The sequence below is a fragment of the Oryzias latipes genome, chromosome 8 (genome assembly GCF_053564925.1).
Source record: "Oryzias latipes strain Hd-rR chromosome 8, Olatipes_Hd-rR_3.1".
NCBI lineage: Eukaryota > Metazoa > Chordata > Actinopteri > Beloniformes > Adrianichthyidae > Oryzias > Oryzias latipes.
In genome coordinates, this window is record NC_136244.1 from 27,729,680 (window position 1) to 27,747,689 (window position 18,010).

Sequence of the window (18,010 nt, forward strand, 5' to 3'; positions counted from 1 at the left end):
TTCTCCCTACCATGACAAAGGTGGAAAGATTTCATGTAATCCATGGACACCAGTGAAGATCCTTGAAGAAAAAAGGTTCAGAGCTCTGTCTAGTGGGTCTAGATGACCCACCAGTGCCTAGGATAGCACAAGGGGTAAACATGTTTAACATGCCTCCCACTGAACTGTTTTTTTTTTCATTTCCACATGTATAAAACATACTAAAGGTTCTGTTTGCAAACATGTTTATTTCTGCCACAGAGGAAAGTTTGTGTTTTGGTTCTGAGTTTTCAGTCTTAAAGAAAAACAACCAGGTTCCCAAAAACTTGACCTTTAACCTTTAACAAAAAACCACTACAAACACACAAACGTAGCTTTTAATGTCCTTTATTATTCAAACATTTGTCAGACGTCTACATCGATGGAGGAACTATTGTCCAATAAGATCATACAGGTGAAGAAGTGGGCGGAGTCTCTAATTGCTGACCACCTGTTCGCTCTTTAAAGGAGGAGAGACCTCACCGTTGCCATGGTAACATGAACGGGGAGAATTGTGCTCACATGCATACATTGCTATAATAAATTATACACACACTAAACACAACGTTGACCTTTCACCTTCAGGTGGGGGTTTTCATGGCACAGACGAGTAACATCAAGAAAGTCCTCCCCGTGGATTTATGGCTCATTGCCCACCGTGGGAATTGAACTCAGACTCTCCTGTGGGACAGAAAAGGGATGTTATTCCACCAGGAGAACATCTAAAGCACCAAAGTTTAGTGATCAATTCCTACTTATGTTCTCTGGACTTCCAGCCGCTGCTCTTAGGAGCAGCAGGGATAGGCTCCAGCCACCCCGTGACCCCGAAAGGGACAAACGTGGTTTGGAAGAAGAATGAATGAAGGTTCAAGATGGATCTTTGAAGAACACTTCAGGTTTTCAGTTGGTTCAGACGACTGCTCTGTAATTCTTAATGTACTTATGTAATCATAATAATAAACCCCCCGGTGTTCTTTAGGCATCATGCGTGTCGTTCTGCTGCAGCAGTGCAGACCCACGGTTGCAGAACCCTTTAGATCCGCCTTCATGCTTCCACTAGATCTAGAAAAAAGGGTTGAACAAAATAATAAACATGGATGTCAAGAGAGCTTCAAGAGCAGCAAAAAGGAAATTCACATCAACCGGTATTTAGTCAAACCTGGAGTCTGTGCGGTTCCTCACTCTTCCTCAACGACCTGGAACACGTCCCCCCCCCCCCCCTCCTGATGGGAATACTAATGGATCCATCTGAGCTTTTCCAGACGCTTCCATTGGGTCCGTCATTCATTCACTCTTCATTCATACCTGCTGATGGTGGGGGCGTGGCTGCCAGGTCACGCCTATGGTCCCTCTGACCGTCACCGGGATCATCCATGCTGGTAGCGCTAAGGGCCCAGGGGCCCCCACTACAACATATACGGCTCTTTTTAGGGAGCCGAGTCTTTTGGATCAGTTCATCCAGAAAGTGCAATAACAGTTATACATCCATAGTTCCATGTATGTATATGACTTTATTTTGTCAGAGCAGCTGGAGAGCTTTCTGTTGTAACAATGACAATAAAGGATTTCTGATTCAAAAGACTGGATCTTTTTATTTATTCACATTTAATCCCAGGGAGGACTGACGGCTGCGATTTGGACCAGAATCGTTAGATTTTCCACCAACAAAGCTTCTCCCTACCATGACAAAGGTGGAAAGATTTCATGTAATTGAAGGAATTTATTTTTTGTGGTTCTCATTTCTCCTAGGTTTTTATCTTCATTTTATTTCATTGAAGGTTTTCTTTCTGGTTTACTGTGTGTGGGTTTCAGTCATTTCAATTAAAAGGGACTTCCTGATAATTGCATATGTAAAGAGGTTTCAGGAATGCAGCTCCAACCTCCAACCCCCTTCAGGAGAAAACAGTCTTTGATCTTCTAAGACCATCTGGAAGCCTTAACTGTAGATCTGACATGGACCAGAATTAAATTGTCTCCAGGATTCAATTCAATTCATGGGAACCCCCTGAAGGTGTCAACTCACATGAAAAGGACAAAGAGTTGGGACTGATTGCCTGCGGAGAAGGATCCGGGCGACGGTGCTGGACCCCCATGGGGACACTGTTGGTGGTCGGACAGTGGTCCGTCTTTGAAATAACCCCCCTGGACGTTTGAAGCAGGAAGCCAGGACCAAATGCTGTAACTCCTAACATGGGCTGAAGGAAGTAGGCGGGCTCCCCTGCCAGCCAATCTCTAGCGACCAGAGGCGGAGATTCGGCGGCCATCTTGCTCCCGGGGGAGGATGTTCTGCCCACATGCTTAAAAGTCTGAACTCAAGGAATTTTCCTGTGTCTCCAGACAAGCTGCATGTGAATTCGAAATGTAACCTCTTGCGTATTGCAGGCCTTGATTTTGGACACCCAGATCGATCTGTTTTTATTTTACTCTGTTTTTACTATGTTTTTAGAAATTATGTTAGGGAATAAATTTGTTAATCTTTAATCCGGCCGAATCCCGTGGTTTTCTTCTTCTCGACTTTATTGAACATGCAACAAAGGAAAGTAATCTCAAAGCGACAGATTATATTTTTCCAACATAATCCATGGACACCAGTGAAGATCATTGAAGAAGAAAGGTTCAGAGCTCTGTCTAGTGGGTCTAGATCAGTGTTTTTCAACCAGTGTGCTGTGGAGAAATTGCCCTCATTAATCATTCACTGATCTAAAAACATTTCCCTCTTTGTTCATCCAAACAGGCCCTGATAAAACACAGATCTTAAAATTACTTTTTCTGTTTATTTAATTCTATTAAAGACATTTTGATAAGAATGACGTTACTGCGATTTACCTGCAGCTAGGACAGTTTGCGGAAAAGTCCCGTCCCTTTAACTGTCTCCACCAATCATTCTTGGGGGGCTTAATCACATGTCATCAGTCTGACCAATCAGAAGTGCTTAAAGTCTTCACTTCCTTGTTCTTAATTCTGCTCATAAAGTCGCTCAGTTCTGTCGATCAATACAGACCATGAATTTCTGTTTTTTGTTTTTTTTTTGGATGCTGGTGTGCCGCAGGATTTTTGTCAAGGTTAAAGTGTGCCGTGGCTCAAAAAAGGTTGAAAAACACTAATCTAGATGACCCCACGTTAACGTGCCTAGGATAGCACAAGGGTTACATTATAGTGCAGCACCACAAGTGGCCTGGATTTGAAAAGCATTCGTTTACCATTTTTATTTTCTAAACTGTGAATATGATGTCATCGATTTCACAAAATCTAATTTATGAGAAAATTGTCTTCAGAAGATAACTTTTTGTTTAATACATTTAAATAAATGTTTTTGGCAAAAACTGCTCGGACGCAATGCATTGTGGTCTATATTCAGCGATCTAAGTGAGCATCGACACACACTGGTTTTCCACAAAGACTTCTGGGAAATTTCCAGGGCTCTGGATTTGGAATTCTAGATTCAGACAGAACTAGAAAATGATGAACACACTGTGCAGTAAAGGAATTAGAACAACCTGTGGAAGCATTTCAGTGGCATAATTAAGAATTGAAGTCAAAACCAAAAATGCTTTTTCATTTTCAAAATGTAACTGCATTTGTTGACTCAAATGAAAATGAAAAAGCAATCTGCCAAGCCGCTTTCTTCTACAATACCGCTTATTCCGATAATTAAAATGTTAGACATTTCATTTTCTAAAAGTTCTTTAGTGAATGTGTAGCAAAATTCAATTAGAAATGTCTAATTTGAAAAATAAATTGGATCAACAGAAATGCTTTTTCCTTTTCTCAACATAACTGCATCAAATGACTCAAAATAAAATGAAAAAGCAATCCTCAAAAATGCTTTTTCTACTTAAAAACCGCTCATTCTGTGACATAAAGTGAAATTGCATGAAGGGGGGTTGCATTTTAGTTTTCACACCCACCATGTTAAAAGTGTGGCATAGTTCATTTCCAGGAGGGAGGCGGGGCGATGACATCAGTGCGTGTTGGTCCAACCAGCAAAGGTTTAGATGAAATCTGCTGGAGCTGCAGATGTCCTCGAACAGCATAAAGCAGCAGGAGACGATTTTCTAAATGTGCTTTTATTACTGTTATGATTATTATTAATCAATGCTGCAATGACCATCTAGATGTAAATGGGTGGAAATAGCCTGTAACCCTTGTGCTATCCTAGGCACTTTAACAGTGGGTCATCTAGACCAGTGTTTTTCAACCAGTGTGCCACGGCACAAGGCACACTAGTGTGCCGCGGGAGATGGTCAAGTGTGCCGTGGAAAATTTCCCTCATTAACTGATCTAAAAACATTTCCCATCTCCAGGATTTCAGCTCTGTGTTCATCCAAACAGGCCCTGATAAAACACTGAGTAGTTTGGAATATAAAAGATCGTAAAATACTTTTTCTTTGCGTTTATTTTATTTTATTAAAGACATTTTGATAAGAATGACTGTACAGTACCGCGATTCAGCTGCAGCTCCGGCTGTATTTGGGAAAAGTCCCGCCCCTTTATCTCCACCAATCATTCTTGAGGGGCTTAATCACATGTCATCAGTCTGACCAATCAAAAGTGGTTAAAGTCTTCACTTCCTTGTCCCGATTTAGCTCGTAAAGTCTCTCAGTTCTAACAAAAATACCAGTTAAAGCTCGTCTTTTGCGCTGTAGCTTTCCACAGAGTCCGGTGTCAGACCGTGGAACAAGAGAACAAAACAATGAAGCTCAGAAAACCGATCTCCGGCCGTTTTATGCACTACATCTCCCATGATGCATTGGGTTGTGAGAGTGACAGCGCATACGGAGATCTGTTGTTAAACGTCTTGAAACCAACGAACACACATCAAACTGTTTTTAAATCTTCTAACTTATCTTTTATTGCATTTTTTAGAAAAAAAACAGCTGCAGTTTCCAGCTTTTTCTGCAACAATTATCTCAAAAATGCATGCGAGATTGTGGAGGGAGGGGCTGTAGATCAATACAGACTATGAGTTTATCCTTTTTTAAATTTTTGGATGCTGGTGTGCCGCGGGATTTTTTTTAAGGTTAAAGTGTGCCGTGGCTCAGAAAAGGTTGAAAAACACTGCTCTAGACCTCTGAACCTTTTTTCTTCAATGATTTGTGACATTTCCACCTTCCGACCGGCTGTGCTTTGATACGGTCTTCGCTCTGTCCAAAGACAGACGCACCGCGGCCCGCAGCTCCAGACGGCAGAAATGCTGCCACTCACCTGAGAATCTGTAAATCAGGAGCGCACAGCGACACCCTCCCCTGCAGATAACGAAGCTACGAGCCGGACCGCACTGCTCCTAAACATGTCCGTCTTCATCCTCGCCACGCCTCCCTCCTGGAAATGCAGACTGGAATTGAATTACGCTACACTTTCTGCACTGTGGGTGTGTCTTAAATGTCACAGAATGAGCGGTGGTTGAATAAAATGAAAAAGCATTTCGAGGATTGATTCATTTTATTCGAGTCATTTGATGCAGTTACATTGTTAAAATGAAAAAGGTGTTTATTTTTAGTCTGCTACAGAAATGCTTCCACACTCTGACATTAAGCATTGAACATTTAGATTTGTATTCAGGTTTACATTTAGGTCCATTATGGTTTTTTGTGCCAAACACTGACAGACTGGATCCAAAAGCAGCACACTGCTCCCGTAATGTTCCTGAGGTTCTGAAGAATCTTTTCTAGCTTCACGACCAAATCTCAGCTCCGCTTCTACGCTGAAGGAGAACCTTCTTCGTTCATGGGACGCTGGCAGGCTCCGCCCCCTCACGCCTTGACCTTTGATCCTCGTCGGCCGATGGCCTCACCTGGCCTCGAGCCGCCTGTCCTGAGGACCACAGGTGGACCTTCACCTGACGGTCAAAGGCAGGAACGTGATCGTCGTGTTCCAGACATTTAGTCCACATCCTGAAAAAGGTGCCGACGTAAACATGGAATCATCTGAGATTACAGAGTTAAACTGGCTTTAGAGGTTTTTACAGGTACACCCTGGAGGTTGTGGGTTCAAATCTACAGTAGAATTTAGGTCAAAGAATAAAAATGGTAGAAAAGTGAAACAAAACCCTTTAATTGATACTTTTTGCAGGATTGACAATTGAAAACAGAAACAAATGTTGACATTTTCTCTAAAAAGGATGTAAAGCAGACAAAAGCAGACATTTGTTCTCTTGTGGAGACATTCTGTACATAGTTGAGGATTTTCCAACAACAACATTTACATTTTTAAAACACAGTTTTCCGTTTTCAGAGTCCGTTTTCCTGCTAAATTAGAAATGCAGGTAAAGACGCAGCAAACGTCAGCTTCCTCTTCCAACGGGGCGTTTTCTCTGTAGATGAACAGACCTGCAGGTTAGGAAATAAAGTTTACCTTCAGTTCAGACTGCACAGAAACAGCTCTGGTGGAAAAAGATCTTTACCTTTAGTCATGAATCCAGCCTGACTGAAGACGTCCTCGCCGCTGGAGATCGAGAGGATTTCAGTCTCATGTCTTTGGAAAGCAGATAATCCAGGTTATTCGGTTTTCACTCTAAGAACTGATGGACATCCTGGAAGTTTTCCACAGAAAGACACTTTAAGATTTTAGAGGAAAACATTTTCCCCTCAAGGTTCTGGACAAAAAAGATCCCGATTATTTCAGGCCCTCTGGAGAAGCTCTGATGACAGAACGCCGGCAGAAAACCAGAATCTGGTTTTGAAGGAAGTCACCAGTTCTGGGATGCAGGTCTTAGTGGTCCATCATGAGGGATACCTGCAGAAAGAGAAAAGGGGGGGCTTTGAAGGTCAACTCAAGGTTGAAGATATTTTCAAATTAGTTTTTTAAATGAAGAGACAGTGAAATTATTAGAGAAGTATTACCTTACAGGAAATATGGTGGTGGTGGAGGGGGGGGGGGGTCTTCATTGAATCGTCACCGTCTGTCCTTCGATGAAAGTCACCAGATCAAGCTTTAAAAATGCTCATAGGCCAAAGTTCATCTGATCTCATTTTAGTTGGATTTTGGGGTCGGGGCTCGGCGGCCTAAAAAGGAAATGCAAAGTCACGGCACGGCGGCCGAGAAACGAAAAGTCGGGGCTCGGCGGCCTAAAAAGGAAAAGCAAAGTCACGGCACAGCGGCCGAGAAATAAAAAGTTGGGGCTCGGCGGCCTAAAAAGGAAATGCAAGGTCACGGCACGGCGGCCGAGAAATAAAGTCGGGGCTCGGCGGCCTAAAAAGGAAATGCAAAGTCACGGCACGGCGGCCGAGAAACGGAAAGTCGGGGCTCGGCGGCCTAAAAAGGAAATGCAAAGTCACGGCACGGCGGCCGAGAAACAAAAAGTCGGGGCTCGGCAGCCTAAAAAGGAAATGCAAAGTCACGGCACGGCGGCCGAGAAATGAAAAGTCGGGGCTCGGCGGCCTAAAAAGGAAATGCAAAGTCACGGCACGGCGGCCGAGAAATAAAGTCGGGGCTCGGCGGCCTAAAAAGGAAATGCAAAGTCACGGCACGGCGGCCGAGAAACAAAAAGTCGGGGCTCGGCGGCCTAAAAAGGAAATGCAAAGTCACGGCACGGCGGCCGAGAAACGAAAAGTCGGGGCTCGGCGGCCTAAAAAGGAAAAGCAAAGTCACGGCACAGCGGCCGAGAAATAAAAAGTTGGGGCTCGGCGGCCTAAAAAGGAAATGCAAAGTCACGGCACGGCGGCCGAGAAATAAAGTCGGGGCTCGGCGGCCTAAAAAGGAAATGCAAAGTCACGGCACGGCGGCCGAGAAACGGAAAGTCGGGGCTCGGCGGCCTAAAAAGGAAATGCAAAGTCACGGCACGGCGGCCGAGAAACAAAAAGTCGGGGCTCGGCAGCCTAAAAAGGAAATGCAAAGTCACGGCACGGCGGCCGAGAAATAAAAAGTCGGGGCTCGGCGGCCTATAAAGTAAATGCAAAGTCACGGCACGGCGGCCGAGAAACAAAAAGTCGGGGCTCGGCGGCCTAAAAAGGAAATGCAAAGTCACGGCACGGCGGCCGAGAAATAAAAAGTCGGGGCTCGGCGGCCTAAAAAGGAAATGCAAAGTCACGGCACGGCGGCCGAGAAACAAAAAGTCGGGGCTCGGCAGCCTAAAAAGGAAATGCAAAGTCACGGCACGGCGGCCGAGAAATGAAAAGTCGGGGCTCGGCGGCCTAAAAAGGAAATGCAAAGTCACGGCACGGCGGCCGAGAAATAAAGTCGGGGCTCGGCGGCCTAAAAAGGAAATGCAAAGTCACGGCACGGCGGCCGAGAAACAAAAAGTCGGGGCTCGGCAGCCTAAAAAGGAAATGCAAAGTCACGGCACGGCGGCCGAGAAATAAAAAGTCGGGGCTCGGCGGCCTATAAAGTAAATGCAAAGTCACGGCACGGCGGCCGAGAAACAAAAAGTCGGGGCTCGGCGGCCTAAAAAGGAATGGCAAAGTCACGGCACGGCGGCCGAGAAATAAAAAGTCGGGGCTCGGCGGCCTAAAAAGGAAATGCAAAGTCACGGCACGGCGGCCGAGAAACAAAAAGTCGGGGCTCGGCAGCCTAAAAAGGAAATGCAAAGTCACGGCACGGCGGCCGAGAAATAAAAAGTCGGGGCTCGGCGGCCAGAAGAGCAAATGCAAAGTCACGGCACGGCGGCCGAGAAACGAAAAGTCGGGGCTCGGCGGCCTAAAAAGGAAATGCAAAGTCACGGCACGGCGGCCGAGAAACAAAAAGTCGGGGCTCGGCGGCCTAAAAAGGAAATGCAAAGTCACGGCACGGCGGCCGAGAAATAAAAAGTCGGGGCTCGGCGGCCTAAAAAGGAAATGCAAAGTCACGGCACGGCGGCCGAGAAACAAAAAGTCGGGGCTCGGCAGCCTAAAAAGGAAATGCAAAGTCACGGCACGGCGGCCGAGAAACGAAAAGTCGGGGCTCGGCGGCCTAAAAAGGAAATGCAAAGTCACGGCACGGCGGCCGAGAAACAAAAAGTCGGGGCTCGGCGGCCTAAAAAGGAAATGCAAAGTCACGGCACGGCGGCCGAGAAATAAAAAGTCGGGGCTCGGCGGCCTATAAAGTAAATGCAAAGTCACGGCACGGCGGCCGAGAAATAAAAAGTTGGGGCTCGGCGGCCTATAAAGTAAATGCAAAGTCACGGCACGGCGGCCGAGAAATAAAAAGTTGGGGCTCGGCGGCCTATAAAGTAAATGCAAAGTCACGGCACGGCGGCCGAGAAATAAAAAGTCGGGGCTCGGCGGCCTAAAAAGGAAATGCAAAGTCACGGCACGGCGGCCGAGAAACAAAAAGTCACGGCACGGCGGCCGAGAAATAAAAAGTCGGGGCTCGGCGGCCTATAAAGTAAATGCAAAGTCACGGCACAGCGGCCGAGAAATAAAAAGTCACGGCACGGCGGCCGAGAAATAAAAAGTCGGGGCTCGGCGGCCTAAAAAGGAAATGCAAAGTCACGGCACGGCGGCCGAGAAACAAAAAGTCGGGGCTCGGCAGCCTAAAAAGGAAATGCAAAGTCACGGCACGGCGGCCGAGAAATAAAAAGTCGGGGCTCGGCGGCCAGAAGAGCAAATGCAAAGTCACGGCACGGCGGCCGAGAAACGAAAAGTCGGGGCTCGGCGGCCTAAAAAGGAAATGCAAAGTCACGGCACGGCGGCCGAGAAACAAAAAGTCGGGGCTCGGCGGCCTAAAAAGGAAATGCAAAGTCACGGCACGGCGGCCGAGAAATGAAAAGTCGGGGCTCGGCGGCCTAAATAGGAAATGCAAAGTCACGGCAGGGCGGCCGAGAAATAAAAAGTTGGGGCTCGGCGGCCTATAAAGGAAATGCAAAGTCACGGCGGCCGAGAAATAAAAAGTCGGGGCTCGGCGGCCTAAAAAGGAAATGCAAAGTCACGGCACGGCGGCCGAGAAACAAAAAGTCGGGGCTCGGCGACCTAAAAAGGAAATGCAAAGTCACGGCACGGCGGCCGAGAAACAAAAAGTCGGGGCTCGGCAGCCTAAAAAGGAAATGCAAAGTCACGGCACGGCGGCCGAGAAACAAAAAGTCGGGGCTCAGCGGCCTAAAAAGGAAATGCAAAGTCACGGCACGGCGGCCGAGAAACAAAAAGTCGGGGCTCGGCGGCCTAAAAAGGAAATGCAAAGTCACGGCACAGCAGCCGAGAAAACATGAAGTCGGGGCTCGGCGGCCTAAAAAGGAAATGCAAAGTCACGGCACGGCGGCCGAGAAATAAAAAGTCGGGGCTCGGCGGCCTAAAAAGGAAATGCAAAGTCACGGCACGGCGGCCGAGAAACAAAAAGTCGGGGCTCGGCGTCCTAAAAAGGAAATGCAAAGTCACGGCACGGCGGCCGAGAAACAAAAAGTCGGGGCTCGGCGACCTAAAAAGGAAATGCAAAGTCACGGCACGGCGGCCGAGAAACAAAAAGTCGGGGCTCGGCGGCCAGAAGAGCAAATGCAAAGTCACAGCACGACACGTAAAATCTAGTCTATAGTTTCAAATTTGTGACTTTAAAACGACGCCCGTTTGTTTTTTTTTGTTAATGGTTCTGATCCACGTTTTTCAGAGGGCTTGTGGTAGAGTGTCCGCCCTGTGACTAAAGGTAGTGAGTTCAAATCCTGGCCGAGTTATACCAAAGACCCAACGCCTCTCTGTTGAGTCAGCATTAAGGGGTAGGATGGGGGGGTTAAACCACCAAATGGTTCCACAGCGCGGCTCACTGCTTCCCCAGGGGGGAGGGGTCAAAGGCAGGGAACACCTTTCAAACAGGTGTGTGACGGATCATGGGACTTCAACTTTAAAAACAAATCATCTATGAAACCTTTTTATCAGTCTGTTTAAATACTTAAAAACAGATGTCATCACTGAAGTTAAACTTGTTCCTAAACTATCAAAAACATGTTTCATTTTCAGACTTTAGAGTGATTAGAGTGAAACAGAAAACTATGACCTCTTAAAAAACAAAATTCATTTTTATTATTTTTTAATTAAATTGTTTTTAAGTTTTCATCACCTGAACAGTGATTCAGAAATAGTCTTTTGTTCATATTTATTAGGTTTTTACTTTGAACGACGGCACTCATTACTATAAATCTGCTAAAAGCGGTCAGCCTGAGTCTGCTTTAGCCCCATATTATGGGCTAGGATTCAATTCATGAACCGTTTCTGAAACATGTCAAGTCTTCTGTCAGCGGCTCAAATGACGTCATGTTTCCGACAGGATTTTCGATACAATCGACCAAAAAACATTTAGCATCTAATTTAAACGCCATATATTCTGGTTAATTCTACAATAAACTAAATGTGTTCCCGCCCCCTGTATGATGGTCAGTTTATCAAGTTTAGAGCCCAGCTTTACTACGCAAATATTTTTAGATATACAAATATTGGAACAGATTTTGAGTGCTGTGTTCAAGTTTACAATGAGAACTTAGAGTTTAAAAACTTTGACCCGGTTTGACCCGGACCCACCAAAAAACATTCATAACGTCAAAATGATGAGAAATCTGGAACTTACCGGAGGCAGCACGCGCAGGAACAGAGGGCCGCCGCGTGCAACGCAGCTTAATGAGAGCACGCTCGGGCGCCGCACACCTGAATCCAATTAGAACAGGGGGAAGAAAACCCGCCTTACACCGTTTTTTTAATCGTTTTGTTTCGTCATGCTCACCGGAAGTGAAGCACGCTGACCTGACACGCACCTGTCCGACGTCGAGGCTTCGTGGTCTAATATTGTATTTGTTTGAACTTCAAACAGAAGGATTAAAGCAGCGCGAGCCGCTGATAGAGGTCCTGTAATGTGTCTCCGTGAACAGCAGGGGGCAGCAAACGTCGCAGACGGATCGATCATGCTGGAGCAAACCGGAAGTGGCTTCTCTCAACATCAGTAGCGTCTATCAAGATCAAAGGAAAGATCCGATTGAAATTAAAATTATTTGTGCTCAACCAGAAAATGTTTTTCTATTAAATCTGATTCTCGTGTTTACGCCCCCCCCCCCACACACACACAGCCCCCAAAATAGATGAAACAGATTTCCAGATTTCACACCAGAATAATTATTATTTTATAAAATAACTGCGAGTTCTCAGGTTTAGTTCAGTTTATTGGAAAAAGTTCTAGATGACAGCAGTAACCATGGTAACCACACACAGACATTCTCAGGATCCGTCAGTAAAGTTAAGCTTAAACATTGAAATGAGCCAGTAGTTCCCTCAGCGTTCCAACATTCCTGACCCCCCAGAGGAGATCCAGGACTGGGGGACTGCAGATTAGAAGGATCTTCCCCAGGATTCATCTTTACGCTCAGAGGCTCCGGCTGGGAGGATCCTGCAGCTCAGACTCTGCAGGAGGTTCAGGTCCAGAAACCAAAACCCGTGCCTGACATGGAGGACTGGAAGACCCTCTAAGGTCTGCAGGCAGGGGATGCCTGTGGACTCGCTACGTAAAAACTGCCTCTGTTCTATATCAACAGTGAGGGAAGGTTATTATGGGATAGTGATGGCAGCGGTGCAAACCAGAAACACAAGAAAACCAAAAAATATTTTTAGGAACATGAATCTTTTGGTGGAAGTTCCTGAATAATTTAAATGATCTTCTGAAATCTTTATTTATTAGTAGACTTCAAGGGCTTTTCAGTCTTTTATTTTGAAAATTCTGGTTTATTTTGTAAGTTTTATATTATCCCTTGTGCTATCCTATGGGGTCCAGATGACCCCCCCTTCCATTGACGTGTTTTTCGTACCATGACAAAGGTGGATAAAGGTGGAAAGATTTCATGTAATCCATGGACACCAGTGAAGATCACAAATCATTGAAGAAAAAAGGTTCAGAGCACTGTCTAGTGGGTCTAGATGACCCACTGTCTAGTGGGTCTAGATGACCCCACTCCCAACGTTAAAGTGCCTAGGATAGAACAGGGGTTACAAAGAAAATACCCCCCCTGCCGTCTAAATGATCTCAGTTGGGGGGGGGGGGGGTCTGTGGTCAGTTGGGTCTCTACAAAAACCATGACTCAGGGGGGTCCGGGGGGGGGGGGTCCCAGCACCAGGTTAGCCGTCGTTGATCTGAAAGGAGTAACAGAGATGAGAGCTGCAGCCCCAATGACCAGCCTGACTATGGCGGAGGGCGGAGCCTACCGGCAGCTGGTTCACATAGTTGTTGTCGTCATCGTCATCGCTGACGCTCGGACACGACGGTTCAGGGGTTGATCCTGGGGGGGGGGGGGGGGGGGGGGGGATTCACTTGTGAAAACTTCTTAAGTGTAACCATGGTAACCTGATTCTGTGTGACTTTTATTCATAATTTTAAAATTACTTTGTGATTCTGCACCGCCCACTTCTGATTCAGCTTCCTACTTCCTTAACCCCCCCTTTATACCCTCACACCCCATTTCTAACATCCGTCTCTCTTCTGTTTTACGTCCGGTCCAACAAGAAATTTATGCTAACATTATAAATATAAATAAAGTTTAGCCTTCAATCCAGAAGGGGTTTATACAAACATCCCCCTCGTGTGTCAGATTCATATCCCTCTACGGCAGTGTTCCCTGAAGACCGCACTACTGTAACAGTAGCACCTGTCCAACACAATCAATCAATCAATCAATCAATCAATAATCAAGTTCTGGTTTAAGATTACATTCCATGAAGCAATTCTCACATCTGACCCTTTAAACCAAACTTTTAAAAATATGAAGGATAAAAATATCCCAAAAAGCTGAGACCCCGCCCCTCGTTCACTGACTTGAACCCAAGCATTGCACTCACTTGCGTTGCTCGGGCTGGGAACGTTCAGGTAGTTGCTGGACCCCTGGGACTCTGAGGAAACACAGGAAACGTCAGTCTAAGTTGCTCCATCCACGCTATAAGCCCCGCCTCCTCTTACCCCCCCCCACCCCAGCATCTTTGGGCTGGTTAGAGGAGGCGGAGCCATGAACATAGACCAATCAAGCGTCAGCATTCACAGAGACAGTAAAGATGATGAAAGGCGGATAACTTACCGACGTTTACGTACTCGTGTAGATCATCTGTAGAAGAAGAGGAGGAGCAGTCGGGGTCTTCTTCATGTTGTCACAGCAAACACGTGAAATAAAGAAGTCAAACTTTGAAAATTATGTTAAGAACAGAAGGCGGGGTCCAGGGGGGCAATAAGGGGGTATGCAGCATAGGGGCGCCAGGGTACAGGGGGCGCCGACCTGAAGTCGGGAAAATGATTTACAGTCTATATTTAGTTATTTCACAGCTGTTTGTGCACACATACATGATCTGATCTGATCAGAAGCACATCACAGCTGATTGGACGCCCCTGCTGTGCTGTGTGTAGTTAGCTTGAGGAGGGGTGGATGGGGCATTGTATAACCCTATCTAGATGACCCCCCCCACCCTTCCATTGAGGTGTTCTCCCTACCATGACAAAGGTGGATAAAGGTGGAAAGATTTCATGTAATCCATGGACACCAGTGAAGATCACAAATCATTGAAGAAAAAAGGTTCAGAGCTCTGTCTAGTGGGTCTAGATGACCCAACGTTAACGTGCATAGGATAGCACCAGGGATAATGTGTGCATGTGGGGGGTGGGGGTAGTTGCGCCCCTGGCGGGGCCTTAAATCTGGGAGGATTCTGCAGTCGCCCCACCTGAGCTGGGCGTGGAGGCCCGACTCTTCCCAGGGTCGTTTTCGGGCAGCACGGTTCTGCGGGACAAGAAGACAGTCAGATTCTGCAGAGCAAGGCAGCTGCTCCAGCAAGGGGGCGGAGCCTACATGTATCCGGTGTCTTCGCCGTCGCTCTCTCGCTGTGCGGAAGGCATTCCTGCAGGAAACCACAGAACTGAGATTCCGTCAACGTCCCGGTCCGAGCGTTCCCCGCTCGCGGGCCTTACCTGAGTTCTCGTAGCTGGGGTTGCTCTCTGCAGGACGGGGGGGGGGGGGGGGGGGGTGTTAGTGCACGTTACAGAGCAGGAACTGCAAAAGATGAAGAACCTCACCGGTTTCTGTCGGGGTGGTGGGCCGCCGGTATCCAGGATGAGCAGAGCTCGGGCTGAAAGCAGAGAAAACCTTCAGGACTTCCAGAACCAGACGGGTCCAAAGATGATCAGAAATATTCAATGAAAGGCTGGAGAAAAGGATTCTGGGAGAAGATCTGAAAGGACGGTCCCTGGTTCTAGATGGGGGGTGGGGGTTGCAGTCCTGCTGGTCCAGTTCTGGTCACCTGAAGAACCCTACTCAGAGTTATGATCTCTGGAAAAGATGCAGGCCCACCCGCCATGGAGGCCTGAAGCTCCTCCCCCCTCGCTCTAAACCTAGACCTACAATGTCAGTCTGGAAAAAGGCGTTTCTGCGGTTCTGAAGGATCTCTCGGCTGAAGATGTCAGAGACTCACTATGGCGACAGGGCGATGGATGAGGGGTGGGCGGGGTTAACGTCCACGGCCGGCAGCGTGGATCCTGAGCTCAGAGAAAAAGATGACGGTCAGACTTCTGCTGGCAGCGCCCACTCAAGCGGAGCGACACTTACCGGTTCGTGGATGGATGACGATGAATCCGCTGGGCCTGGGAGAACACAGAAAGGGGATTGGGTCAGGCGGGGCAGGGAGGCGCAGGTGCCCCAGAGGTGTGGGGTACTTACGGCACGTCCTCCTCTGAAGGGGTTCTTTGGATGATGTGAGCTGACAGGAGAACAGAAAAACATTCCAATCTCAAACCACAAATCTAAGTCGGACGTCAAAGGCGCCAAACTCTGAAAGCCGCAGAGAGCAGCGTCTAACCACATGTGGCAGCAGGGAGGCGGGGCTTCCTCTCACCCAATGGGCCTTGGTTTGTACAGTCCACACAGGTAACCAACAGCAGGAAGATGGCGGCAAAGACGGCGGCCGACACCAGGAGGACGAGCCAGGAGACCTCCATGGATCATCTGAGGAGGTCAAAGGTGAATCTGTGAAGTAAGTCTGAAACCAAGTCCAAAAGCCGGGCTAAAGAGGGCTACTGTCAGGCCACAAGCAGGATAAAACCACGACTAAACAGGTTCAACTGGCTTAGAAAAGAAACAGGAGAAAGGTTTAGAAACTCTGGAGAGACTTGATGTCCGCATCCAGCGGTGGTGGTGGTGGTGGTGGGGGGGGGGGGGTCACAGCGGGGACCTGGTGGACCCACTTCACATGGTCAGCACGAGGTCCCGCCTCTCAGGGTCTCACACCTTCTGGGGACTTTGGCTTAAGCAGGAAGTTCCTGTTTCAGTTCCATCTACATCTGAGTTTGTGATGCAGATCTGCAGGAAGTGGAGAGTCTTTGCTCCGCCTCCACATCCAGCCGTCTCCATCAGCACGCCGCCTTCACCGCCAGGTCGCTCTGCTCCTCAGGACAAAGACTAGAAGTTTCCAGGGAGGTCCTCGCAATTCCAGAACCAGAACCACTCATTAGTGAACATCTGCAGAGTAACAACCGTTACACGACATCACAGCCATCGGACCTTTCTGGAGTCCAGAACCAGAACCGTGAAGCTCCCCGTCCGTCTCACTAGGTTCTCCTTTATGGTTCTACAAACCAGAGCAGAACCCGACGCTATGAATTCAGACTCGGCTCAATATTTTCTAAATCCTTTTCCAGTTGCAGAAGAACCTCGGAGAAAATGGTTCCGTCCTGATGACGCAGATGTTTGCTCCGCCTCCTGCAGCTCAGATTTCAGACCAAAGATGGAAGACGTGCTGTTGGAGTCCAAACCTTCTGGGAATGTGGACCTCATCTGCTTCGGTGGGCCGGGTCAGTTCTGGAGTTACAGTAGAGCTCAGGCGTTTGTGCCGCAGCGCCACGGCGCCGGGTCGGCGCTTCACGTCTTTGTTGAGAACCTAAAAGCTTGTGCGGGTCACGCCTTCAAAGCTTCTTCTCTCTGCAGAGCATCTTCACAGGAAGGAGACGCAGATGCTGCGGCTGATCTAACAGGAGCAGCTGCTCCTCCTTCCTGTAGGCGTCTGCAGAAGATCACGCCGTTCTGCACGCCGACCCCAGATCTTCTGACTCCTGTCCTCCATTTTTACCTGCTAACCATCAGAGGATGCAGGAGACGCTCCACCCCCCTCCACACTTGGAGCTTCATTCTCACCCTGAAATGGGTCAGTAGAACCGGGTTCAACAGCTCGATCAGAAGAACCTCCTTCATGTCAAAGACCCGTTACAGCGTCTCTGAGCGGGTCAAAAAGACTCCTGCGGCGGCGGCGGCCATGTTTCCTGCGTTTGGGCCTGAAGACTCATCTTCAGACCCGGTTTCATGTGAAACCAACGTTTTTCCTGAATGTTTTTCCAAATGTAACAAAACGGATGAAAAACATCCAAAGGAACAAAATAAAGTTTGGATTCTCAGATAGTTTCTCATTTTCAGAGTGAGTTTCCACTGAAAGAAGCTGCTGCCAGAAAGTGTCGGACCTCCAGGAAGTGGATCGGATCACATTCTGTCCATGGTTCTGGACTCGGTTCTGTTTGTTCTTCAGAATAAACCTTTCTGCTGAATTCTTGAGCAGAACAGGCGACCTCTTTCTGGAAAAGTCTGCGTGAGAAAGGCTGAAATGAGGCTTAGAACCTCCTCTGAGGGACGGTCCCGGCACCAGAGAGGGTCCGAACTCACCTGTGAGGATCACGGCTCACCTGAGGGCTGGGAGGAACCGGGACAGGACGGACGGACGGACGGATGCTCGGCCTGCAGGGTCTTCACATGCGCTCCTCACCATGAGGCCACCATGTCTCAGGATGTCTTCGTCTTCGTCACGGTCTCTCCTCCTGTCGTCCCCTAACAGGCTCCGCCCCCAAAGAAGCTGGCGATGGGCACAGGGTTCAGGTGTGACTCACCAGGCTCTGGTGTTGTGTGTGTGGGCTGATCAAGCTGCCCGCTGACAGCCGCTCATCTGCAATCTGCTGCTGGAAATGCGATGGGGGGGGGGGGGGGGGGGCTGCTGCACCAATCAGGGGGCGGAGCTGAGGCACCTCGCTGTTAGAAGGCTGCAGAGCTGTGAGAACGCTGCTGCAACCGTCTCAACATCCTCCACCTACAAACAGGAAACCA

At 48.0% G+C, this 18,010-nt stretch overlaps 1 protein-coding gene and 1 long non-coding RNA gene across 11 annotated transcripts; both read right to left on the bottom strand.

Annotated features, from left to right (window-relative positions):
- Positions 1-6,050: 6,050 nt before the first annotated feature.
- Positions 6,051-11,796, bottom strand: LOC105354488 (uncharacterized). The gene is made up of 4 exons (XR_013657860.1): positions 11,482-11,796; positions 6,861-7,022; positions 6,422-6,753; positions 6,051-6,347 (listed from the first exon to the last, which is right to left on the bottom strand). It is a non-coding gene; the product is annotated as an uncharacterized LOC105354488 (long non-coding RNA).
- Positions 11,797-12,989: 1,193 nt separating this feature from the next.
- LOC110014520 (uncharacterized) lies at positions 12,990-17,973 on the bottom strand. Of its 10 annotated transcripts, none has more exons than XM_023957227.2 (13): positions 17,596-17,973; positions 15,726-15,871; positions 15,587-15,626; positions 15,476-15,510; positions 15,342-15,405; positions 14,947-14,999; positions 14,842-14,868; positions 14,723-14,771; positions 14,598-14,653; positions 13,964-13,990; positions 13,731-13,781; positions 13,101-13,174; positions 12,990-13,028 (listed from the first exon to the last, which is right to left on the bottom strand). In XM_023957227.2, the coding sequence occupies exons 2-13, from the start codon at positions 15,862-15,864 to the stop codon at positions 13,014-13,016; spliced, it is 630 nt and encodes a 209-aa protein (XP_023812995.1). In that variant the 5' UTR covers positions 15,865-15,871; positions 17,596-17,973; the 3' UTR covers positions 12,990-13,013. The 10 variants fall into 10 exon arrangements, with proteins under 10 accessions (XP_023812995.1, XP_023812994.1, XP_078807134.1 ...); XM_023957226.2 differs by having other exon boundaries at positions 13,964-14,020; positions 17,596-17,972; XM_078951008.1 differs by having other exon boundaries at positions 13,964-14,020; positions 15,762-15,871; positions 17,576-17,963.
- Positions 17,974-18,010: the final 37 nt, after the last annotated feature.

Excerpts from the sequence above, each read along its gene's own strand:
- LOC110014520 (XM_023957225.2), bottom strand. The coding sequence starts at position 15,864 with ATGGAGGTCTCCTGGCTCGTCCTCCTGGTGTCGGCCGCCGTCTTTGCC. Across the intron at positions 15,627-15,725 it reads CCTCCCTGCTGCCACATGTG|CTCACATCATCCAAAGAACC; the intron begins GTTAGACGCTGC and ends TTCTCCTGTCAG. Across the intron at positions 13,175-13,730 it reads TCCCAGCCCGAGCAACGCAA|GATCAACCCCTGAACCGTCG; the intron begins GTGAGTGCAATG and ends CCCCCCCCCCAG.